General features: G+C 35.0%; 2 protein-coding genes and 2 pseudogenes across 2 annotated transcripts; 3 read left to right on the top strand and 1 right to left on the bottom strand.

The window, feature by feature from the left end:
• The first annotated feature begins 6,004 nt into the window (after positions 1-6,004).
• On the top strand, positions 6,005-7,045 carry LOC120192213 (annotated as a pseudogene).
• Positions 7,046-7,366: 321 nt separating this feature from the next.
• Positions 7,367-9,083, bottom strand: LOC120192212 (putative pentatricopeptide repeat-containing protein At5g37570). The gene has a single exon (XM_039195035.1). It carries the CDS (start codon positions 9,035-9,037, stop codon positions 7,400-7,402), a length of 1,638 nt encoding a protein of 545 aa, XP_039050966.1. The 5' UTR covers positions 9,038-9,083; the 3' UTR covers positions 7,367-7,399.
• A 1,673-nt stretch (positions 9,084-10,756) lies between these two features.
• LOC120192243 (chaperone protein ClpB4, mitochondrial-like) lies at positions 10,757-16,118 on the top strand. Its single transcript, XM_039195047.1, is given in 12 exon segments — positions 10,757-11,101; positions 11,533-11,751; positions 11,853-12,087; positions 12,445-12,640; positions 13,093-13,147; positions 13,385-13,535; positions 13,738-14,046; positions 14,177-14,442; positions 14,535-14,838; positions 14,841-14,994; positions 14,996-15,461; positions 15,645-16,118. Coding segments are annotated over 12 exon segments (2,913 nt in total). The 5' UTR covers positions 10,757-10,855; the 3' UTR covers positions 15,957-16,118.
• Positions 16,119-17,106: 988 nt separating this feature from the next.
• LOC120192242 lies at positions 17,107-19,369 on the top strand (annotated as a pseudogene).
• The last annotated feature ends 1,971 nt before the right edge of the window (positions 19,370-21,340 follow it).

Below are 21,340 nucleotides of genomic sequence, written 5' to 3'. Positions count from 1 at the left end.
AACAATTTTGACCAAAAATTAATATGATGAACTAGAGTTATAAAACATTACCAAAAATTACTATGTTCATCATACAATATTTTTCAACATAGAAAACATAATCATTTAGAATTATTCACATTTAAAAACCTCATGCATGCATAAACTAAATGAACAACCAAATAAAATAAAAACATTAAGTTAGAGGTTACCCATTCCTTTTTCATGTGGCTAGAGCATCTTGAATATCATCATCTCATCACCATTGCTCCCACACCTACAGAGACATTTAAGTAGATTTTGGTATCCAAATGCTTTGGATCCTTGAACATAGTTTCAATGCCTCTTGTTCCTTTTGGAACCCATACTTGTCTAATTTTAATCGTTTTCCTTTCTTTAAAGGACAAGTATGTTCCTTATGACCATGATAATGACAATGTGAACATATTGTCATTATTGAACTAGATGAATTATTTAAAATGTTATCTTTTTCTTTTGTTAAACATTCAAGCTTAACTTTCAAATCGAAATTTCTTTTTCAATACTTTCAAATTTCATTTTTGAAAGCTCTAAATCCTTCTTCAAGATTTCGTTTTGATTTTCAAAATCCATTTTCGTTTCTAGAAGAAGTTTGTTTAATTTGAATTTTCTTTTTCAAAGTTTCAGATTTTATTTTTGAAAGCTCTAACTCCTGCTCAACATTCATTTTGATTTTCCAAGTCTGTTTTAGCTTTCAAAAGAAGATCATTTTTAGCAATAAATTTAGAAATTAATTATTGTATTTGGAGTTCATGGTCTCAAACTCCGAAATAATTCATCATAAGCATCTTGTACTCATTAAAGATTTTGAATTTAATCTATTTGAGTTAGAAGATACATTTGGCTCTGTGAGAGCTAATAGAGACATCACCTTTATTGGTTATTCTTCTTCCTTGTCTCCATAGATCTCCTCAAGCTTATCCCACATCTCTTTGGCATTTGAACAAGAAGAAACTCCTTTATATACATTAGGATCAATTGCACAACACAACATGTGCATAGCTTTTGTATTCTATTGAGCTTTCTTCCGTTCTTGATCACTCCACTTCTTTGCCTTCTTTGTAGGAGAAGAATATCCTTTCTCGATCATCATCCAAGCTTCCATATCAAATGTTTGGATAAATATCATCATAAGCTTCTTCCAACGACGATAATTTATTCCATTGAAGTGTGGAGGCACGTCAATTGGTCTGGAATCTTACATGGAGAATGAACCGGAAGTGGACACAATCTTTATCGATTTAACTCTTTCCAGATCTACTCAAGAGGCGGTTAAACCTTTAAATGAGTCAAGCTCTGATACCAATTGTTGAGTTAATCGATCGATGGAATCGGCCAAGAGGGGGTGAATTGGTAATTAAAAATTTCGGTGGAAGCTTTTGTAGAAAATTGAAAAGATTTGCACATCGATTTAGAGTGGTTCGACTTTCTCAACCAAAGTCTACGTCCACTACCTTAGCTATCCACACTAAGGATTTTCCACAAATTCACTAATTTGTCTTTCTTTTGAGGACAAAGAGTAACCTTATAAATCCCTCAAGAATTATACCCCAAATTCTTGAGAACACTCTCTCCTAAAGAGAACAATACAAATTTTGCAAACTTACAAGAAAATCCTCACAAGGCAAGATGTTTGCACAATTCTAGAACAAAGAAAGAACACTCAAGATAATACAATGAGCACAATAAGTATTCTTGAAAGCAAAAATGAATATTGAATGAAATAGGCTTGAAAATGCTCAAACCTGAGGTTTGATGCTTTCTCTTTGATTCTCTTTGATTATCTCTTGATTCTTGTTGATTTTTGTTTCTTGTTATTGATCAATTGCTTCTAAGCTTGTTTAAATACACCTTCAAATGATTTTGAACGTTGGGGATGATTAGTGGAGTTAATAGAGCCATTTTAGTGTGAAATCAATTAATAAAACAGCTTTGAGCGTGGGGGGAATCGGTACCCCCTCATGGGAAATTGATTCCCTAAGTGTAAAATTCAAATATTTCGACCGTTGAACAGGGGGAATCGGTACCCCCTTGGGGGGGAATCGGTTCTTTCCGAGCATTCTGTTTTTCTCGGAGCCAAACCATTCAGGGGGAATCGGTTCCCTGTGGACATTCTGGAATTTTTGGCTTTGAAATGGTTCGAAATATTTTGTAAAATTATTTTGAAATTATGTTAAGTCTAAAACTTAATTTTACACTTGAGTAAGGATTAAAATGACATTTGAAAGATTTGGAGTAATATTTTGATATTCGAATAATTATATCGAATATACTTATAAAATCTTTTGGAAAATCTTAAAATTCATTTATCTTAATCTGTTATATCGAAATATCAAAATGTTTTCAACATATATAGTCGGACTACCATTTTGTAACTTCTAATAGTCGGGAGACTCAACAAAACAACACCTTATAATCAGGATATCATTTTGTAACTTTTAATAATTGAGAGACTCAACAAAATATCACCTTATAGTCGATGGACTATTTGTGTGCTTTACTTTTTTTTAACCATATGCATCTTTTCATAATTTAACCCATGTTTTATTGTTAGTGATAAATTTATATATTGACAATCTTGGAAGAAGTTAAGAGATTGACAAGAGCTTTGGTTTCTTAAATGGTAAAATTATACATAAGTCTCTCTATAAATTATGGAATTATAAATTATTGCATGGTAAAGATTATATTTTGACCCTTAAAATAATAAGGGTTAGTCTATAAAGTTTTCTATTAAAGTATTTTTCATTTATTTAAATATTCATGAGAGCGAAACACCTAAAATTCAATTTATTTTCATTTATGACGATATTCTCTTGCAAAAATTCAACACCATTTGAGTTGTTTTCATAAAAAAATGACATTTTTATGTGTCAAATGAGAACAATATTCATGCAACAAAATAAAAAAGATAGAATAAAATACAACTATATGAAATAAAATAAAAAACCATACCTTAGTTTGGAGATCGAAATGAGAATGGAGATGGCGGGTCGGGTCAGAATTATGCACTGTTGAGAAGAAAGTGAAATGTACTTAAAAATCAAAATTACCTTGTAGTGTTGAGAAGAAAGTAAAGTATACTCAAAAATCAAAATTAGATAATTTATATATATGATTATATTTGGTTTTGTAATTAAATATATTTAGTTAAATTTTGTAATTTTCAAAAAAAAAATTTGTAATTTTCAACATCTTGACAACAATTTTTTTTCCGGATATGTTTGACTAATTGTTGTTTCCAACATGTTTGACTAATTTATTATTATTATTTTCAATGTATTAATTGATTTGATCTGATAAGTTTAATAGTTCCCGAAGAAAAAGTGGCCCTGATTACTTGGAGTGACAGAAGATTAATTGTTGATACGAACTTTGATAATTTCACCTGAATTAAAGGTTAATTAATTCATGCAAGTAATCGTAAAAGGATTATCCAATCCCAAACTGTCCACATACATTTTAGGATAAGCCATAGCTATCAAACTTGGTGCCATCTACAACATTCACTCTCCATTTTTTTTCCTATTCCATCATATTGAAGTGTTCCAATAAATCAAACCAAACCAGTAAAATCCGTTAATTACATTTATAATATGTACCTTTCATGTGTAGTTGATAAAAGATTATGGGTTTAAGGCTGTCAAAAGTATATGTTTTGTTGAGAAAAATGTCTTTAGATTTTTTTATTTAATCGAGTCTTTAAATCTTAAAATTAATTGATGAGATCTTTTGGTCGACGAAAATTATTGTTGATCGTTAACCTGATAATTCAAGATATTGATGTAGTGGATCACGTGTGAATGATAATATGACAGTGAGACTTAATAAAATTTTTAATAAATTTTGATGACTTGATTTATGTTTATAAAGTTAAGAGTTATTTACCTTTAAGCAACAAAATAAATCTAAATTTTTAAATATTAAAAGAGAAAATTAAATATTAAAAGTTACTAAAACTAAAACACTATTAAATTTTTTAAAAATCTAAATAAGATTTTCTAAAAATAGTGAGAAATTATACAGAGATAAATTTAAATTTATTAAAAATAAATATTTAAAATATTAATAAATTCAAACATTTTTATTAAAAAAATCGAATGTCTCACATCATTATAAGTTTATTCCTTTAACGTAATTTTAATGAAATCAACCTTGTTTTAAAGTAACATTAGAGTTGACCTAAAATAATATTTACGAGCCAAAGATGGTAGATTTAGAGATGGATATTTGACCAAAACATAGGGCAAGGGTTTTTAATCGAGTTTAGATTGGATTAGATTAAGTTCGAGTTTAGGATGCAAAAATACTTAATCCTACCTAATCCAGTTAAAACAATATAATTGACATTTATATATTTAGAAATAAATATATACATTAAGTTCCTATTTTTAGGGGTGAGTATTCGGTAAAGTCAAATAAAAAATTCGAGTCATATTTTAGGATTTAAATTTTATTTGATTTTTTAGTTGATTCGAGTTTCTAAAATTTGAGTCAAGTCAAATTTTTTAGTTTTTATTCAAATTTAATTGTAAATGTTTAAAATGTTATGGTGTAGAGGAGTCCAATTTAATGACTTTCTCTAATTATATAAGATATAAATATATATTTCTCAAATGTCATCTAAAATTATAAAACATATTTATAATTTTATTTAAAAAAGTATTTTTGAGAAAAATATTGATGCAAATATAAGAGAGTCAATGAATGATGTGAAGAAAGAATTTGCAAAAAAAAAAAAAAAAAACACACACACACACACAATAAGAATCAAACTTAATAAAATGTAAAGTTAAGAAATTAAATTGTAAAAAAAACAAAATTGTTGTTAAAAATAAAAATTAAAGTTACATAGATATTTTATAATAATAAACGTTACATAGGAATTATATTGTGCTAGATGAGCATGTGATTCGAATTTAGTCAAAATGAATTTAAAGTAACATATGAATTATGGATCGGATATTTGAGTTAATTGAGTTAAATAATTTTGAGTTAGTCGAGTCGACGAGTCATATTTATCATTAAAATACTATTTTAAAATTTCCCAAATTGAGCCAAGTCGAGTTTTATTCACCCTATTTTTTTACTTAATAAAAATGAAAATTATACTTGAGTGTAGATTTTTACTTTAAAATTTAGATTGAATTTCGGGTTGGACGAAACTTTCTTAAATCTGAATCGAATCAGATAACGAGTGAAGGTATGCTATACTTGGATCGAATTTGAATAAGCTAAAAATTTAATCCGACCTGATCTATAACCATCATTGCATAAACTCTAATATAGGAAAGGTGGTAGATAGAGTTCCTTCATGTAAAATGTCTGCTGTATAAGATGACCCTCTTTTATTTTAATTAATCTCATCATTACAAAATAATCCATCTAATTTAGATCATGCCCATCGATTTGTATACGTTAAGAAAGACTTAGAAAAGGTGGCTGCTAAGAAAATAGGCTGCTAAGATTTTTATTATTATTTTAATTTAGTTTTTTGAACACAGCTATACATGTAAGAATATTTCTAATATTCTTTTAGTTGAAATTTTAATTTAATGATTACCCCTGACCTTACTTAAGGGATCTAGTGCTTCATCCCACTAGATTAACTAATTGTTGGTAATATATATTAATTCATTTTTTATATTATAAAAAATATTTTAAATTTTATTAATTTATTTTATAATATCAAATTTTAATTTGTTGAATCTTTAATCTTGTTCAAAAGATGTAAAATTTCATCTTATTATGTGGTACCTCGGCATCTCTAATTCGTATAACATAAACGTTGACATATAACAAAAAAAACAAATCTGACAGAGTGGCAAAACATTATCTTAGTCAAACTAATAGAAAAAAAGAAGTCAAACGAAAAATAATAGCAAATACTCAGCATAATAGCAGCAAATCTTTATGTATAAATAGTACAGAGATTGTCCACTCCGATTCATCTTCATTCTCTTACAGTCGACAACGAATTAAGAAGATGAAAAGCAAAATGGTTTACGGCTTCTGGGTCTTGTTTTTGCTGGGTTTTCAAGAGTATTGTGAGGGAAGGTTGTTAGCTTCATCCGAACCTGATATTAATAATGTTGCAGGCTATGCTCGTTGGTTGGTGTCCCAGAGCACTTGGGGGGTTTTGAGGTAGTAATCTTTCTTCTACTCTTTTTCATTTTTACAAACAACTTGCTGTTAATTTGTTTTGACACTGTGATTTTAATTATGTCTTCTTTAAACTGTTGATTTCATAATCCAATTCGGATATGAATATAATATTGTACAAATACATGAAAATCATGGGGGAAAATATACTTATATTCCTCATTTTTTTATTTTGCAGTACACTATCAGTGGAATTGGAAGGATCGCCATTTGGGTTAGTTTTCTTAACCTACTTTTTATGTCTTGTAATGACGTGGCCGAACATTTCTATAAATATGATTTTGTACTACACATGTATATGGTGCAGGAATGTTGTTTCATATAGCGATGGTGTGCCAGGCAAAAGAAGTGGCATCCCGTATTTCTACTTGACAACCCTCGATCCAAACTGCAAGAGATGCACTGAAAGACCAACGCTCCTCGCTCACAATTAGCGAGCATCCCCTCGGAACTTGCGGCGACGTAGACCCAGAGAACCCTAATTGTGCAAAAATAACACTCACGGGAAAGGTACACTGCCATAAATACATTTATGTTTTTCTTAAACTGTATTCGATTGTGTTTAGACGGTACTACTTGAGACAAGCTTAGAAGAGTGGGGATTCGCTCAAGCTGCCCTGTTCACAATGCATCCGGAGATGAAATGTATTTATTGACCCCAAACACAAATCACTGTCATTCACTTGGTTTTCTCTACTGTAATGACAATGGTTGATCAACAGGGTGGCCTACGAGTCATGGCTTTCGGATCTTCAAACTCGAGATCGAAAACATATTCATTATTAACGGACCTGGTGGCCCTAAACCTCTCACAGTTGACGAATACCTCAAATACAAAGTGAGTATCAAAGTAGGTATACTTTGATTACAATTTGTATCCCAATAAGTTCCCACATGTGTACACTTTGTACTGAAAAACCATCTGCCATAACCAATAAGCCCTGTGGCATTTTTATCGTTTGGAAATTCTCTTGTACGTTGTTATATTTGTTTGTGAATGTAAACTATCTAATAAATAAATCCAACGAAACCGTGCTTGTTGTTTACGGTTCAACGTGCTATTGTATTTTAAAACAATCTGAGGCAATAATTACAGATATAATTTTATATCGTGACCTAAATTTCCCCTTGGGGTGCATGAGAAAAAATGTTACTGCCAGCCCAAAAACTTCAAGATGGCGCAGTTTTCTCAAAGCCAATAACAAATTAACATGGTAAATTAAATCCAACTGCAACCAGGTACTTTCCTCAGACCCTGCTCCTTCATTTTATTCCTCACATGAGCAACATTCACCCATTGCTTTGCGTCGGCATAAATGTTGGATAACAACACATAATTAGCAGCATTTAGAGGTTCAAGGTCATTCAACTTAGCAGCAGCCAACTCCCCTAACTCGACATCACAATGCAACTTACAGGCCCCAAGAAGTGCACCCCAAGCACCAGCATGAGGCTCCACAGGCATAGATTTTAAAAGATCATAGGCTGCTTTTACCCGTCCTGTCCGACTTAAGAGATCAACCATGCAAGCATAATGATCTGGTGTAGGAACAATAGAGTAATCGATTTTCATGATTTTAAAATAATGCCAACCTTCCTCAACAAGCCCAGCACTACTACAAGCATTCAGAATTATAGTGAAGGCTACTTCATCTGGAACCAGTCCTTCGTTAATCATCCTATTGAAAAGCTGAATAGCTTGAGCCTGTTGCCCATGGATAGCCAATCCTTGTATCATAGAGCAATATGAAACTAGATCCCGTTCTGGCATCTCCTCAAACAACTTAGCTGCTCTTTCCATTTTCCCACACTTCGCATTCATATCAATAAGAGCTGCTAAAACATGTTTTTGGCTAACATCAATATCACTTCGGCTTAAATAACTATCAATCCACTTAGCCAACTCCAAATTACCCACCTGAGAACAAGCCGATATCAAGCTAACCAGAATAAATTTATCCGGTTTAACATCCATTTCCCACATACTAATAAACATCCTGACAGCTTCATTAGGTTGACCATTTTGTTCATATCCTGAAATCATTGCCGACCACGCAACGATATCTCTCTCCGGAGCCTGCTCAAACAAATGCATTGCCGACGCCATATCCCCGGCCTTTGCATAACCATCAATCATCGTAGTATAAGAAATCACATTTCTTTCAGGCATATCCTCAAACATTTTCCTAGCATTCCCCAAATCCCCTGTTTTGACCAACAAATGCACCAAAGCATTCCACGAAGTCACATTACTCTGCGGCATCAAATCAAACAGTTTCTTTGCTTCCGCAAAATCACCAACCTTGACATAGCCAACGACCAAAGCCGTCCACGACACAACATTTCGCTCCGGCATTTCATCAAACACTTTCTTCGCATTCAATATTTCCTTAACTTTCGAATAAAAGTCAACCAAACTCGTCCCGACAAAAACATCTTTTTTGCATCCACCTTTTAAAGCTAATCCGTGTACCATTTTCCCCTCCCATGACTTAACCTCACTTGAACAAGCTTTAATCACCAAAGGATAAGTGTACTTATCAGGAAGCCCACCTTCACTCTTCATGCGTATAAAAACCGAGAACATTTGGAGAAAAGAGGATTTTTTGGAGTACCCATTAAGGAGAGAGTTCCAAAGGAAAGTGCCCGGCAGGACAAAGATATCGAAAATGGAAGTGGAGTAGGAGAGGGAAGCGGAAAGGGAAATAATATGGCTGATGAGAAACTGATCGCGGTGCAGGCCTTGTTTAATTATGTGGACATGGATTTGGTAGAGCTGGTTTTGGGATTTGCATGAGCTGAGAAGGGCTGAGAGAGAAGAGAGAATGCTGGGGAACTTATGGAGGGAAATTGACATGTGATGAGACAGGGTTTGCTGGCCGGTAAACTCCGAGTATCGGGCAAACTCCGGCAGGTCAAAAGCTTAAGCAAGTATCCGATGTCATATCCACTACGAAATGTGATCCAATGCACACCATCATTCAGTACAATCCCGGACGACATCAAAAGCTCACCGAACCGCCTCAAAAGTCGCATCAAAAAGGCAATCCAATGCACACGATAGTTTCAACCAGGATTAATTTAAAGGGTAAACAATTTGATATTTTTAAGTAATTTTGAATTGAGTTTTGTATATACATACAAATTTTATTAAAATATTAAAATTAAGTGTACCATTCAAATCGATCCGAATTATTTAAGTTATAACTAACCCACGTAATATGTAATTATTATGAAATATTATATTATTTTTTTTATAAATCTAAGATTATTATATGTATGACCTATTTTAACGAAACACTAGTCCCTTGTGTGGTGAACAAGAATCTATTCTCCATGTCCCTCAGGATTGTAACGAAACGAAACACATGATCCCGTAACCTCTAGAGTGTGTAGATACTTTCTTTGACTTAGATCTACGTAAATAGATTCTTGGAAATGTTAGTTTGAACACTTATCATAATCACTGGAGATGATCTTGGTTTCATTTATCAACCTCTTTGATCTGGCAATTGTGGAAGCGCAGAAACGATTTTGTTTTCACGCAAAATTGCAAAACAATAGATGCCTCTTTTACGATTTCTCTAGCCTGAGCGAGGCATTTAAATGATAGTCCACCTTCGTTATTTATGGCTCCTTGTCGAACTGTGCAAGCCATTCAATGGGAACAACCACCTTTGGGTTGGACTTGTATCAACACTGAGGGGGCAACTTCGACAACGATACAATACAGTCTTGTTGGAGGGGTTATTCGTGACTGCAATGGATCCTGGATCCTTGGTTTCACCCGTTTTACAGATTGTTGTACGCCTCTATTGACTGAACTATGGGGTATATATACTGGTCTAAGTATTGCTTGGGATCTTGCCTTGATAAAATCATTCTCCAAACCGATTGTAAGGAGGCTGTCAAACTTGTTGAAACTCCTGATAATGCTGCTAGCCTTTGCCCATTGCTCCGTGCTATCCATTCTCTACATTGTCATAACTGGGAAACGAAGGTCATTTGGATTCCTAGAGAAGCAAACATGGTTGCAGATGCGCTCGCTAAACTCGAAGACTCGTTTCAGCCTGGTATCGTCTTTCTCGATACAGCTCCTTTGCCTATTCATAATTTTCTTGCAAGGGACATATTAGGTCCATCGTATTTACAAGCATAATGTAGTTTGCTCCTCTTTCAATTATAAAAAAATCTCAATTATTTGATGGTGAAAATTCAAATATATTTATAGTATGTGATGCTTAAATTTAAAACCTTTAAAGATAATTATTTTTAACCATTAAAGTAATTTGATTTGTACAAAATATTATGTTAATTTGAATAATGTGTGATAAACCAAAAGTATGTAATAAACTCTGAACGTATTATATGTTTTATACTAAAATATTTTATATTTATTTAATATTTATATTTATATAAATGATTAATGACGTTAAAATGATAAAAGTAAATTTTTATAAATCTAATATTAATATTATCAATTAATAGATGAAATCAGAAGAGACCAAATAGAATTATCATGAAAATCCCCAATTTCTACAACCTTCGATTTGCTTCCCGCACTTGCAATATTCTCGGTCCGCAGCCACCACCTGTTTCTTAAACCCCTGGAAAACAAAACCAATACAAAGAGACCCAAGTAAAATTTAAAAAATCTCCGTTTCATATCCTTGCAATGGCTTCAAGAAGGCTATCAAGGTGTGCTATCTCAGCCGTTAAAGCATCCAAAGCATCAACTCCCTACCTCGTTCGCGCTCGCGCCATCTCCGCCTCTGCTTATACTTTGCGTAATTCCCTCACTTTGTCTCATTGGCCTACAAATATCAATGAAGTCGCAGGGAGAAATGGCGGCTCCTTCTCTCTCACTCGCAGCTTCCACTCTTCCCTTCTACGCAACTCTTCTGCCACTACCCCTGCGCAGGTTTTGTATACTGTTATTGAACATTTTCATTTATAATTGTGAATATTAATGTCTTTTTTCCGGTTTTATTTACTTTGAGAGATACTCCAGTAATTGATGTATTGTGTTTGTGTTTTCAGTTTTAGAAAACTTTAGCTAAGTAAGGCATTTGGATTCAGTTTGTGTGTATAATTGTTTGCTCTATAATTAAGAAACCATGCTTCCAATTAAGCAAAAAGGAGACCGCACTTCAATCCAGTTTAGCCTAGAACTAGAACTAGTTATCAAATATTGCTAATCCATAGCATTAGGTTCGCCTTCGTGATTTGGCTTTATTGGTTATTTGTGTGTTGACTGTTACGATTCTGAAATTAATGAATTCGATCCAATTACATTGTAATGGTTCTACCATTGTTTTGCTCATGTTAACTTCTTGGATTTTGAACGATCAGATCAACCAATCAGAGTACACTGATATGGCGTGGGAGGGTCTTGTTGGGGCCGTTCAAGTGGCAAGGGATAGCAGACAGCAAATGGTGGAATCTGAACACTTACTGAAAGCTCTTTTAGAACAAAAGGATGGGTTGGCTAGAAGGATTTTCACAAAAGCAGGGCTTGATAACACATCTGTCCTGCAGGCTACCGATGACTTTATATCAAAGCAGCCTAAAGTATCATTTTAATTGGTTATGATTTGTTCATGAGTTTGTTTCGATGCTTTATTTGTTGTATTTGATTTATGTGATATAGGGGGTTTATTTTCCTCTGGCAGGTGATGGACACAAGTAATCCTGTAATGGGATCACATCTTAGCTCCCTTTTAGACAATTCTCGGAAGCATAAGAAAGAAATGGGAGATGATTTTCTTTCGGTGGAACATTTTGTCCTGGCGTTTATGTCGGATAAGAGATTCGGGCAGCAGTTATTCAAGAACCTCCAGCTTAGTGAGCAGGCTCTGAAGGATGCGGTTAAAGCTGTTCGTGGGAATCAGCGTGTAACTGATCAAAGTATGATTTTACCTTGAACCTGCCTTATCTTTTGTTTTGGATTACGGTAGCATTTTGTAGCGAAAATAAGTTGCAACTAAGAAATTGATGGTGTAGGATGGATAATTACAAAGTAGTGCTCGCATATATAATTGAATCAAATGTTATGATTGGTTGACTTAAAAACTTATGGTTGAAGGAATGAAAAATTATACACTGCTAGCAATAAGTTAGTCAAGACTTGTGTGAGTTAATCGAATATACATGCTCAATTGGGAAAGTAGTCAAACGTATTTGTTATTCCAACTTGAGTTTATCTTTATTCACTTATCATATGATGTCCTTGGATCTTGAATGTCCCTTTCTTAATGTGTGTAGATCCTGAAGGAAAATACGAGGCACTCGACAAATACGGGAATGACTTGACTGAGCTTGCTAAGCGTGGAAAACTGGATCCTGTTATTGGACGTGATGATGAAATAAGGCGTTGTATCCAGATACTATCGAGGCGGACAAAAAATAACCCTGTTATAATTGGTGAGCCTGGTGTGGGCAAAACAGCAATTGCTGAAGGGTATGCTTATCAAATGTTTTGGGTTCTTTTTTTAATTCAGATAAGTATAAAACTTTGTACTTGTGCTTATCAAATGAATGATCTCATTGGATTTTAAAGTAGCTACTTCAAGTTAAGCATAATCCCTCTTCCACACAAAATTTGGATATCCAGCTATCGGATATTTATTTTTTGGAATTCTTCTTTTCAATTTTGCTCAGCACGGCCTAATATAATATTAACAGTGAAGGTGCAGGAAAAAAGTAGCTTAGTCCCTATTTGGAACAGAACTGTACTACTTTCCTGTACATTCTAATGAGGCATTTACTGAGCTGGATTTTTATGGCAGTGCTAATGAGCATAGATTTCTAAGTTTCCTTTCAGTCACGTATTTATTGCTCGTTTATATGGGTGTCCATGAATACTTCGTACATGCTCGTTTTGATAATGAAAAGTTGTTAATTATATTGTAGATTGGCTCAAAGGATTGTGCGGGGTGATGTTCCAGAACCGCTGTTGAACCGAAAGGTATGAATTTAACCAAAGAAGTAATCCATTTCAAATAGACAGATTTTTTTAATATTTGTAGACAATTTAAAAGAAAACTTTGCATGTTAAAGAAATAATTGTAGAAAGAAGCTTAAAGGGCAGTTATTGGAGTTTACAGGGTCTAGCTTTCTATCAATTAATCATTAGCTATCTAGTTGGGACTGGTTCAATATTAATGTTCATCTAAAATTGGTATACTCTCCTTGTTTTCTTCAGTTGATCTCTCTAGATATGGGTTCCTTGTTGGCTGGTGCCAAGTATCGTGGAGATTTTGAGGAAAGGTTGAAAGCTGTGCTGAAGGAAGTCACTGCTTCAAATGGCCAGATTATTTTGTTCATTGACGAGATTCACACAGTTGTTGGTGCAGGTTTGTTGTTGAATAATTTATTATGTTTTCCTTTCAGAATTCATGTGTGCTACATGGAATAAGTATGTAACTAATACAATGCAGATAAATGTACTGGTAAAACTTAGGACAATAGTTCTTGACAGGTTTTTGTATTGATTTGAAAGTTATGGTTTATGATGCATAATTATGTGCTGAAGTTAGTTCTGTCTAATTTGTTTAGGGGCTACTGGTGGTGCGATGGATGCTGGAAATTTGTTAAAGCCAATGCTGGGGAGAGGTGAGCTCCGATGCATAGGAGCTACTACATTAAATGAGTACAGGAAATACATTGAGAAGGATCCTGCTCTTGAGCGCAGATTTCAACAAGTCTATTGTGGTCAGCCATCTGTTGAAGATACGGTATCTATACTTCGAGGTTTGCGTGAACGGTATGAGCTGCATCATGGCGTTAAAATATCGGACAGCGCTCTTGTTTCAGCTGCAGTTCTTGCAGACCGATATATAACAGAACGTTTTCTGCCCGACAAAGGTAAAATAACGAGTGGAATGAGAAATTATTAACTGCTGCATGGGTAGATTTAATGTTAGTTATGTACCAGGCTTTAAAAAATTGGGTAAATGTGCTTCTTTACGTCTCTAATTGAATTTATTCTTTTCAGCTATTGATCTAGTTGATGAGGCAGCTGCAAAGCTTAAGATGGAGATCACTTCTAAGCCCACAGAGCTGGATGAGATAGATAGAGCTGTTCTGAAGTTGGAGATGGAGAAGCTGTCCCTTAAAAATGACACTGATAAAGCTTCCAAAGAAAGGTTAGGCAAGCTGGAAAATGATTTGAATACGCTGAAACAGAAACAGAAAGAGTTAACTGAACAGTGGGATCATGAGAAGGCTCTCATGACTAGGATCCGATCTATAAAAGAAGAGGTATTTTTTGTTTATGCTCATTGTTGCTCTATTAAAATAACTCTGATATTTCTTTTTTTTTATCTCTGATTCCCATTTTTTGATGTTTATAGATTGATAGAGTTAATCAAGAGATGGAAGCTGCTGAGCGTGAATATGATTTAACTCGTGCTGCTGAGCTTAAATATGGAACTTTGATGTCTCTTCAACGTCAGTTAGAAGAGGCTGAAAAGAACCTCGCTGAGTTCCAAATGTCTGGGAAATCCTTGCTCCGTGAAGAGGTTACTGATCTTGATATCGCCGAAATTGTTAACAAATGGACTGGCATTCCTTTATCAAACCTCCAACAATCAGAAAGGGACAAGCTAGTCTTGCTGGAAAAGGAACTTCATAAGAGAGTAATTGGTCAAGATATTGCTGTAAATCAGTAGCCGATGCAATCAGACGCTCGAGAGCAGGATTATCCGACCCAAATCGTCCAATAGCTAGTTTCATGTTCATGGGTCCTACTGGCGTTGGCAAAACTGAGCTTGCGAAGACTTTAGCTGGTTTCCTTTTTAATACAGAGAATGCTGGTCAGAATTGATATGAGTGAATACATGGAAAAGCATGCAGTGTCACGCTTGGTAGGGGCGCCACCTGGCTATGTTGGTTATGAGGAGGGTGGACAACTCACCGAAGTTGTTCGTCGAAGGCCCTATTCTGTAGTTCTATTTGATGAAATTGAGAAAGCTCATCATGACGTATTTAATATCTTACTCCAGTTATTGGACGATGGAAGGATAACTGATTCTCAGGGAAGGACTGTCAGTTTTACAAATTGTGTTGTAATAATGACATCAAATATCGGCTCTCACTACATTCTGGAAACTCTCCAATCTACACATGACAGCAAGGATGCTGTTTACAATGTGATGAAAAAACAGGTTGTGGAGTTGGCTAGACAAACTTTCCGCCCGGAATTCATGAACCGTATCGACGAGTATATTGTTTTCCAGCCTCTTGACTCCAAAGAAATAAGTAAAATAGTTGAGTTACAGGTGATTCATCTTTACAACCTTTTCTCAGTGTTTGATAGCTTCTTTCTGTCTTATTTTTTCTTAACGAGTAATCTGCCAAGGGTGTAGTACTATAAGATCACTTTTTACTTTAAATAGATGTTTTCACAATATATGGTTTTTGTTGTCAAAAGCCGTCTGATTTATTATCTCCTTTGTTTCCAGATGGTGCGGTTAAAAGATAGATTGCAACAAAAGAAAATCGATTTGCACTACACGAAGGAAGCTGTTGAACTTCTGGGGACTCTGGGTTTTGATCCCAACTTTGGAGCAAGGCCAGTTAAGAGGGTGATACAACAATTAGTTGAGAACGAAGTTGCAATGGGGGTGTTGAGAGGAGAATTCAAGGAGGAAGACTCGATTGTCGTTGATGTCAAGTCCTCGCCTTCAGCAAAGGACCTTCCTCCCCAGGATAAGTTATGCATCAAGAAATTGGAGAGCAGTTCTCCATTAGATGTTATGGTTGCAGGTGATTAGTGTTGCCTTGGGAGATGTTTTAAGTACGTAGATACGTAGTTGTAAGTTAAACAATGTTTGCTTTCAAGAGTACCTGTTTTGAGTTCTCTCCCCACATCTCAAAATCCAAAATAAAGATATTGTGATAGAAACAATTTGCTAGTTTCTGGTCATAGTTAGAGGCTTATTATATATTTCGTGAGGCGGTCGAACGTTTTTCATGGCATTCGATTGAGGCTGAATAGGAACTTATGTAGGTGTTTTATGATGTTTGTTTACGTCTTTTACCAGCCCTTGCCGTATGAACATACATAATCAATCAATCAATCATTCGAAACTGGGTTAGGCCGATCACAAGTCCTTTTGCATGTTACCCATCTCAAGCCCTCGGTGCATGTTTGTAACAAAAAAGAAAACAAAAGCGAAAAACAGAGCCTTGTATGAAATTATTGAAACCGTAGACAACATATATTTTGTTTCTCTTATAAGCCACTCCTTCCCACCCTTTTCTTACTCTTTATCGTTTACCTTGAAGTTTCGACACTGGACGGATTGTATAGGATTAATTATAGAATAAATGTCATAGTATAATGTTTTTTACGAATATGTGTTTACAATAATTTTTGAATAATTTTGAAAATTTTCATTTCAATCTCTAAACTCACGTCGGGCATCGCCCTTTGTTGTCGACGAAACTCCACCCGATCTAATATTTTTATGAATTTGATGTGTTTTTGTAATTTAAGAAAAAATAAAGTTTTTTTTTATTAAATATAATATTTCTAATTTAAAAAATCAAAGTATCAGAATGTGATATGTGTCGCTTAACAGAGAAAACTAACGACAGTTACAGCCCGAGCACTTAAGGTGATAACATTTATAGTATTAGATACCGTGATTATTCAAAAAGTATTATAGGCATCTATTCATGATAAGTAGTATAGTTTAGGCACTTCTTTTATAATTAAGCTTCGTATGTACTCAATTAGAACTAAGTGAAAAAGAAATGAATAGTCCAAGGAGTAGTAGGGTAATTTATCAGATAAATAAATAAAATTCACCCACTTGATCAGTCTGGATTCTCAACTCCCGTCACTTCACTTCTCTAAAAAGAAGTGAATAAATTATTAGTAATGAATCTAAAGAAAGAAGAAACTCTTCCTTCTCTCAAAGCCAATGCTTCATTCTTTTCTTATTTGCTAATGTGAAATTTCCATTTCCATTTCTGTCTCTCTCCGTCCCTCACTGAAAGAATGACCAAGTATCACCGAAACGACATCGGATCCTTAGTCCTCGACCGTCATTCCACCACCACCGCTACTACCTGCAACCACTTTCGACTATGTAATGCCTTCACCGGCTCTTCACTCCGAAGAAAAATCTTCGACGCTGTAAGCTGCGGCGCCAGTTCTCGCCATCGTCATCAGCTCATGCAGGAAATGCTCAACGAGGCCGCCCCTCAGCCTAAGCCTAAGTCTCCTCCTCCCACCACCACAATAAGGTCGGTCTTGAAAGAATCCAACGAACCCAAAAAGACAGATTTCAAAGTAGTGAAAAAAGCTGTCAACAATGGTAAACCAGAGAAGCTAGTTGATCTCTTGAACTTAGCTGAAGCGGAAAGTGATGCTGAGACTACGAAGAAGGTTCAAGCTTTGGAGGAATTGAAGCGATTGGTTAAGGATTTGCAAGTGGAAAACGAAGAAAACAAGAGAGTAGCTGCCAGTAGAGTTAGGCTGCTAACTAAAGAAGACCCAGAAACCAGAGTAACATTGGCTATGCTAGGAACTATTCCTCCATTGGTTGCAATGCTCGATTTCGAGGATTCTGATTCACAGATCGCTGCTCTTTATGCTTTGCTTAATCTAGGAATCGGAAATGACCCGTGAGTTTCTCAAATTTCCCTCTTTTAAACAAAGTAATCTCTTTTGTGTGTGCGTGTTTTAAAGAATTTTTTTTCTTCTTCTTCTAACATTGCTAATGTTGATCTATTCTTTGAAAACCCCTTTTTATTGTAGGAACAAAGCAGCCATTGTTAAAGCAGGGGCAGTGCATAAGATGCTAAAGCTTATTGAATCCCCTAATGAGCCAAGCCAATCAGTCTCAGATGCCATAATAGCAAATTTCCTTGGCTTAAGCGCCTTGGATTCGAATAAGCCTATCATTGGATCTTCAGGGGCTATCCCTTTCTTGTTAAAGACCCTTAAGAGTTTGGATAAGAAAAGGTCTCAAGCAAGACATGATGCTCTTAGAGCACTTTACAATCTATCCATCTCTCCATCAAACATTTGCTTCATTTTGGAAGCTGATTTGATACCCTTTCTACTGAATACCTTGGGGGACATGGAAGTTAGTGAAAGAATACTAGCGATATTGAGCAATGTGGTGTCCACTCCAGAAGGTAGAAAAGGCATTAGTGTTGCCCCAGAATCATTCCCAATTTTGGTTGATGCGCTGAATTGGACCGATTCCCCAGGGTGTCAAGAGAAAGCATCATACATTCTCATGGTAATGGCACATAAAGCATATGGAGACAGACAGGCCATGATTGAAGCAGGTATTGTGTCATCATTGCTTGAACTTACACTTTTAGGTAGTACGTTAGCACAAAAGAGAGCTTCTCGATTCTGGAGGTTTTGAGAGTGGATAAAGGGAAGCAAGTTTCCGAGAATTCGGTGGTAATTCAAGTGCAGCAGTGTCCGCTCCAATTTACTGGTCTTCCTCATTGACAAATCAATACGGAAAAGAGTACTTGGTGGTTGAAGAAGGGATGATGAGTGAGGAGAAGAAAGCTGTTAAACAATTGGTCCAACAAAGTTTGCAGAATAATATGAAGAGAATTGTGAACAGAGCCAATTTGCCACAAGATTTTGTTCCATCGGAACATCTCAAGTCCCGCACATCTAGCTCAACATCAAAGAGCTTACCCTTTTGACCCAAATATGGATTAGCCATTGCAATTTCCATCCAATAGAGAAATGTAAGTGCTTTGGTAGTTAGTTACTAATTTTTCTTCAATCCCATTTTGCCATTTCCTTGCCACATTTTGTAGCTTTTGTCAATGTATGATATATACATGTAGCCATTGTCAATATTCCATCATTGTACTTCCATAATCAGCTTGGTAGAAAATTGCTACTTCATTTGACATTTGGTGTGTGATCAAACCTTCAAATTCATCCCGGTCTGATCTGCATTTGTGGTTTTCAATTCCTAATAGATTAATGTTATGTCCATATAGGTCCCTATCTCCCTACAATCAAGGAGTCATTTACTTTCAAATCCAACGGTACTCTTTTGTCCGATGCCTTATGGCCTTGGCACTTGTCCCTACAACTCTACCATTTATTTATTTATTTTCAGCGCAGGCAGCTGTCAAGAAAACAGGTGTGGGTCATTTTCTTCTGCATACAAACAAGGACCATTCGCTGTAATTTCCATCTGGTCGTTTTTTAATTCAATATCTAGATCATTTCATTAAGAAACTCTGGATTTACAGAGTGGAATTCCAACTTCTTTTTTTTGCATTTGGAGTGGGAACATATGGACTTGTTAAACCCTTTTGTTTATTAATTTTGTATAATTTATCTTCCTCCATTGAACTTGTTTACCAAGTGTGTGTGTGTGTAATACATTATATAATTCAAATTACAGATGAGGAGGCCTTTAACAAGCAACTTGCCAAATAGGGACCAAAGGAAGAAGAATATGATCTATGGGTTACAATGGTCAGCTCACTATTGTTGACTCCGGCCTTGTGGTCTAAATGGAAATGTGATATTCACGTGGTCACAGAGCTGTAGTGTTATAATGTTGATATTAAATAAATATATGAATTAACCGAATAATAAATCTGATATCGATAAATATATATATATATTCTGCAGCTTTTGTGTAAGCATAACGGTAAGAAAATAATAGTTTGCTACTGTGGGGGGGTTTCTTTGGGAAGCACTGTTGATCGTATTATTTCAACCCTTGTTATCAGTGAAACTTGTGGGGGAAGGTAGAGTAATGCAATAATTGCTTGTATGTTGGTAGATATAAATATTTGAATACCAACCCCACCACCCACAACCTATGGCTATACTGTCATTATTATCCACCTTCAACCAAAAATGTTCATCATTCTTGTTACAATATAATTTTGACACTATTATCTAATGAATCATAGTTGAAGTGACGACATCATTACTATTATAGATCAAAATTCCAGTGATGAATCTCATGTCCCCTCCCTCTGCCATAAATGGTCATTTTCTACCCAGACACCTATGCAAGGGCTGCTGATGGAACAAACACTCCAAATACAGAAAAAAGAGAAGGGAAAAATGCATGATAAAACATGTGCATCCCCATGACTAGATAGAAGCAAGATGAAGGTGCTGATCGGCGATCGCGGTCCTTCTCTATTTTTATTCGTGTTTTGAGATATTATTTATGTGGGAGTGCCAGGAGTAGTTCAGAGGGAACAATACGATCCTTAAATCATTTGATCTATCGTTGATTCATTGATATATGATCTACCTCGACTGGTGTGAAATAAAAAATTTAAAGATAGTTGGTAACGGAATCGAACTTGTGTCCTTTAATGTGCACACATTCAATATCCACAAAAACAAATTCGAGAAATCTCAAAATTCAAAACGAATGAAATCATTACATTCTTAAATGTATTTAAAACATAAAGTGGGTAGCAACAACGGCTGCTCCAACTCCGGCCATGGTGGAGACTTCAATCGTGGGACAACTGCTATGAGCAGGAGCAGAAGCTTGGGAAGGAGGAGAAGAAGCAGTGCTATCAGCTGGAGCTCCGGCAGGTGCAGCGGCGGGTGAAGAAGTTGATTTAGAGGCAGAAGCAGGGGCGGCAGCCGAAACCAACCCAACCAAAGCAATCAAGATCAAGGCAAGAACCACCATCTGACGTGCCATTTTTAGTTTGATAAGAAATGCAGTTATTCTCTAAAGTTGATTATATTAACGATAGAGAATCACCACATTACATAATAAATAATAAAGAATGTTTGCAGCATTTATATAACGATTTAAATTCTAAAATTGGACAAATTTTATTTCAACTGTTTTACGAATGTTATGGAAACCTTTTGTTTTTTTCCTAACAGAATGTGTGGTTGATATTTCAACAAAATTAATCCTATGTTTTAATCCAATTTATTGTAAAATATGTAAGAGAATTTATTGATCGGTAGTATAGTGTGTTCACATAGCGGGCTAATAAGGGAGCATCCCTTGCTTAGGGTTCTCATTTTTATATGACCTCTTATTTTTCCAATCCTATTTTCATCTTTATAAGTAAGGTATCTAATTTTTTTCAATCAATTTTTTTATTTTTATAATTGAAGTTCTTAATTTTTGCCATTTTACCTTTATAATTAAAGTTCATAATT

This window comes from Hibiscus syriacus, unplaced genomic scaffold, assembly GCF_006381635.1.
Source record: "Hibiscus syriacus cultivar Baekdansim isolate YM2019G1 unplaced genomic scaffold, ASM638163v2 tig00116973_pilon, whole genome shotgun sequence".
In the NCBI taxonomy this organism is placed as follows: Eukaryota; Viridiplantae; Streptophyta; class Magnoliopsida; order Malvales; family Malvaceae; genus Hibiscus; species Hibiscus syriacus.
The sequence above is the reverse complement of the archived record's forward strand: the minus strand, read 5'-3'. Positions and strand labels throughout refer to the sequence as shown.

What these genes read in the sequence shown, in the direction of transcription:
- LOC120192212 (XM_039195035.1), bottom strand. Translation starts at nt 9,037, where the DNA reads ATGTCAATTTCCCTCCATAAGTTCCCCAGCATTCTCTCTTCTCTCTCA.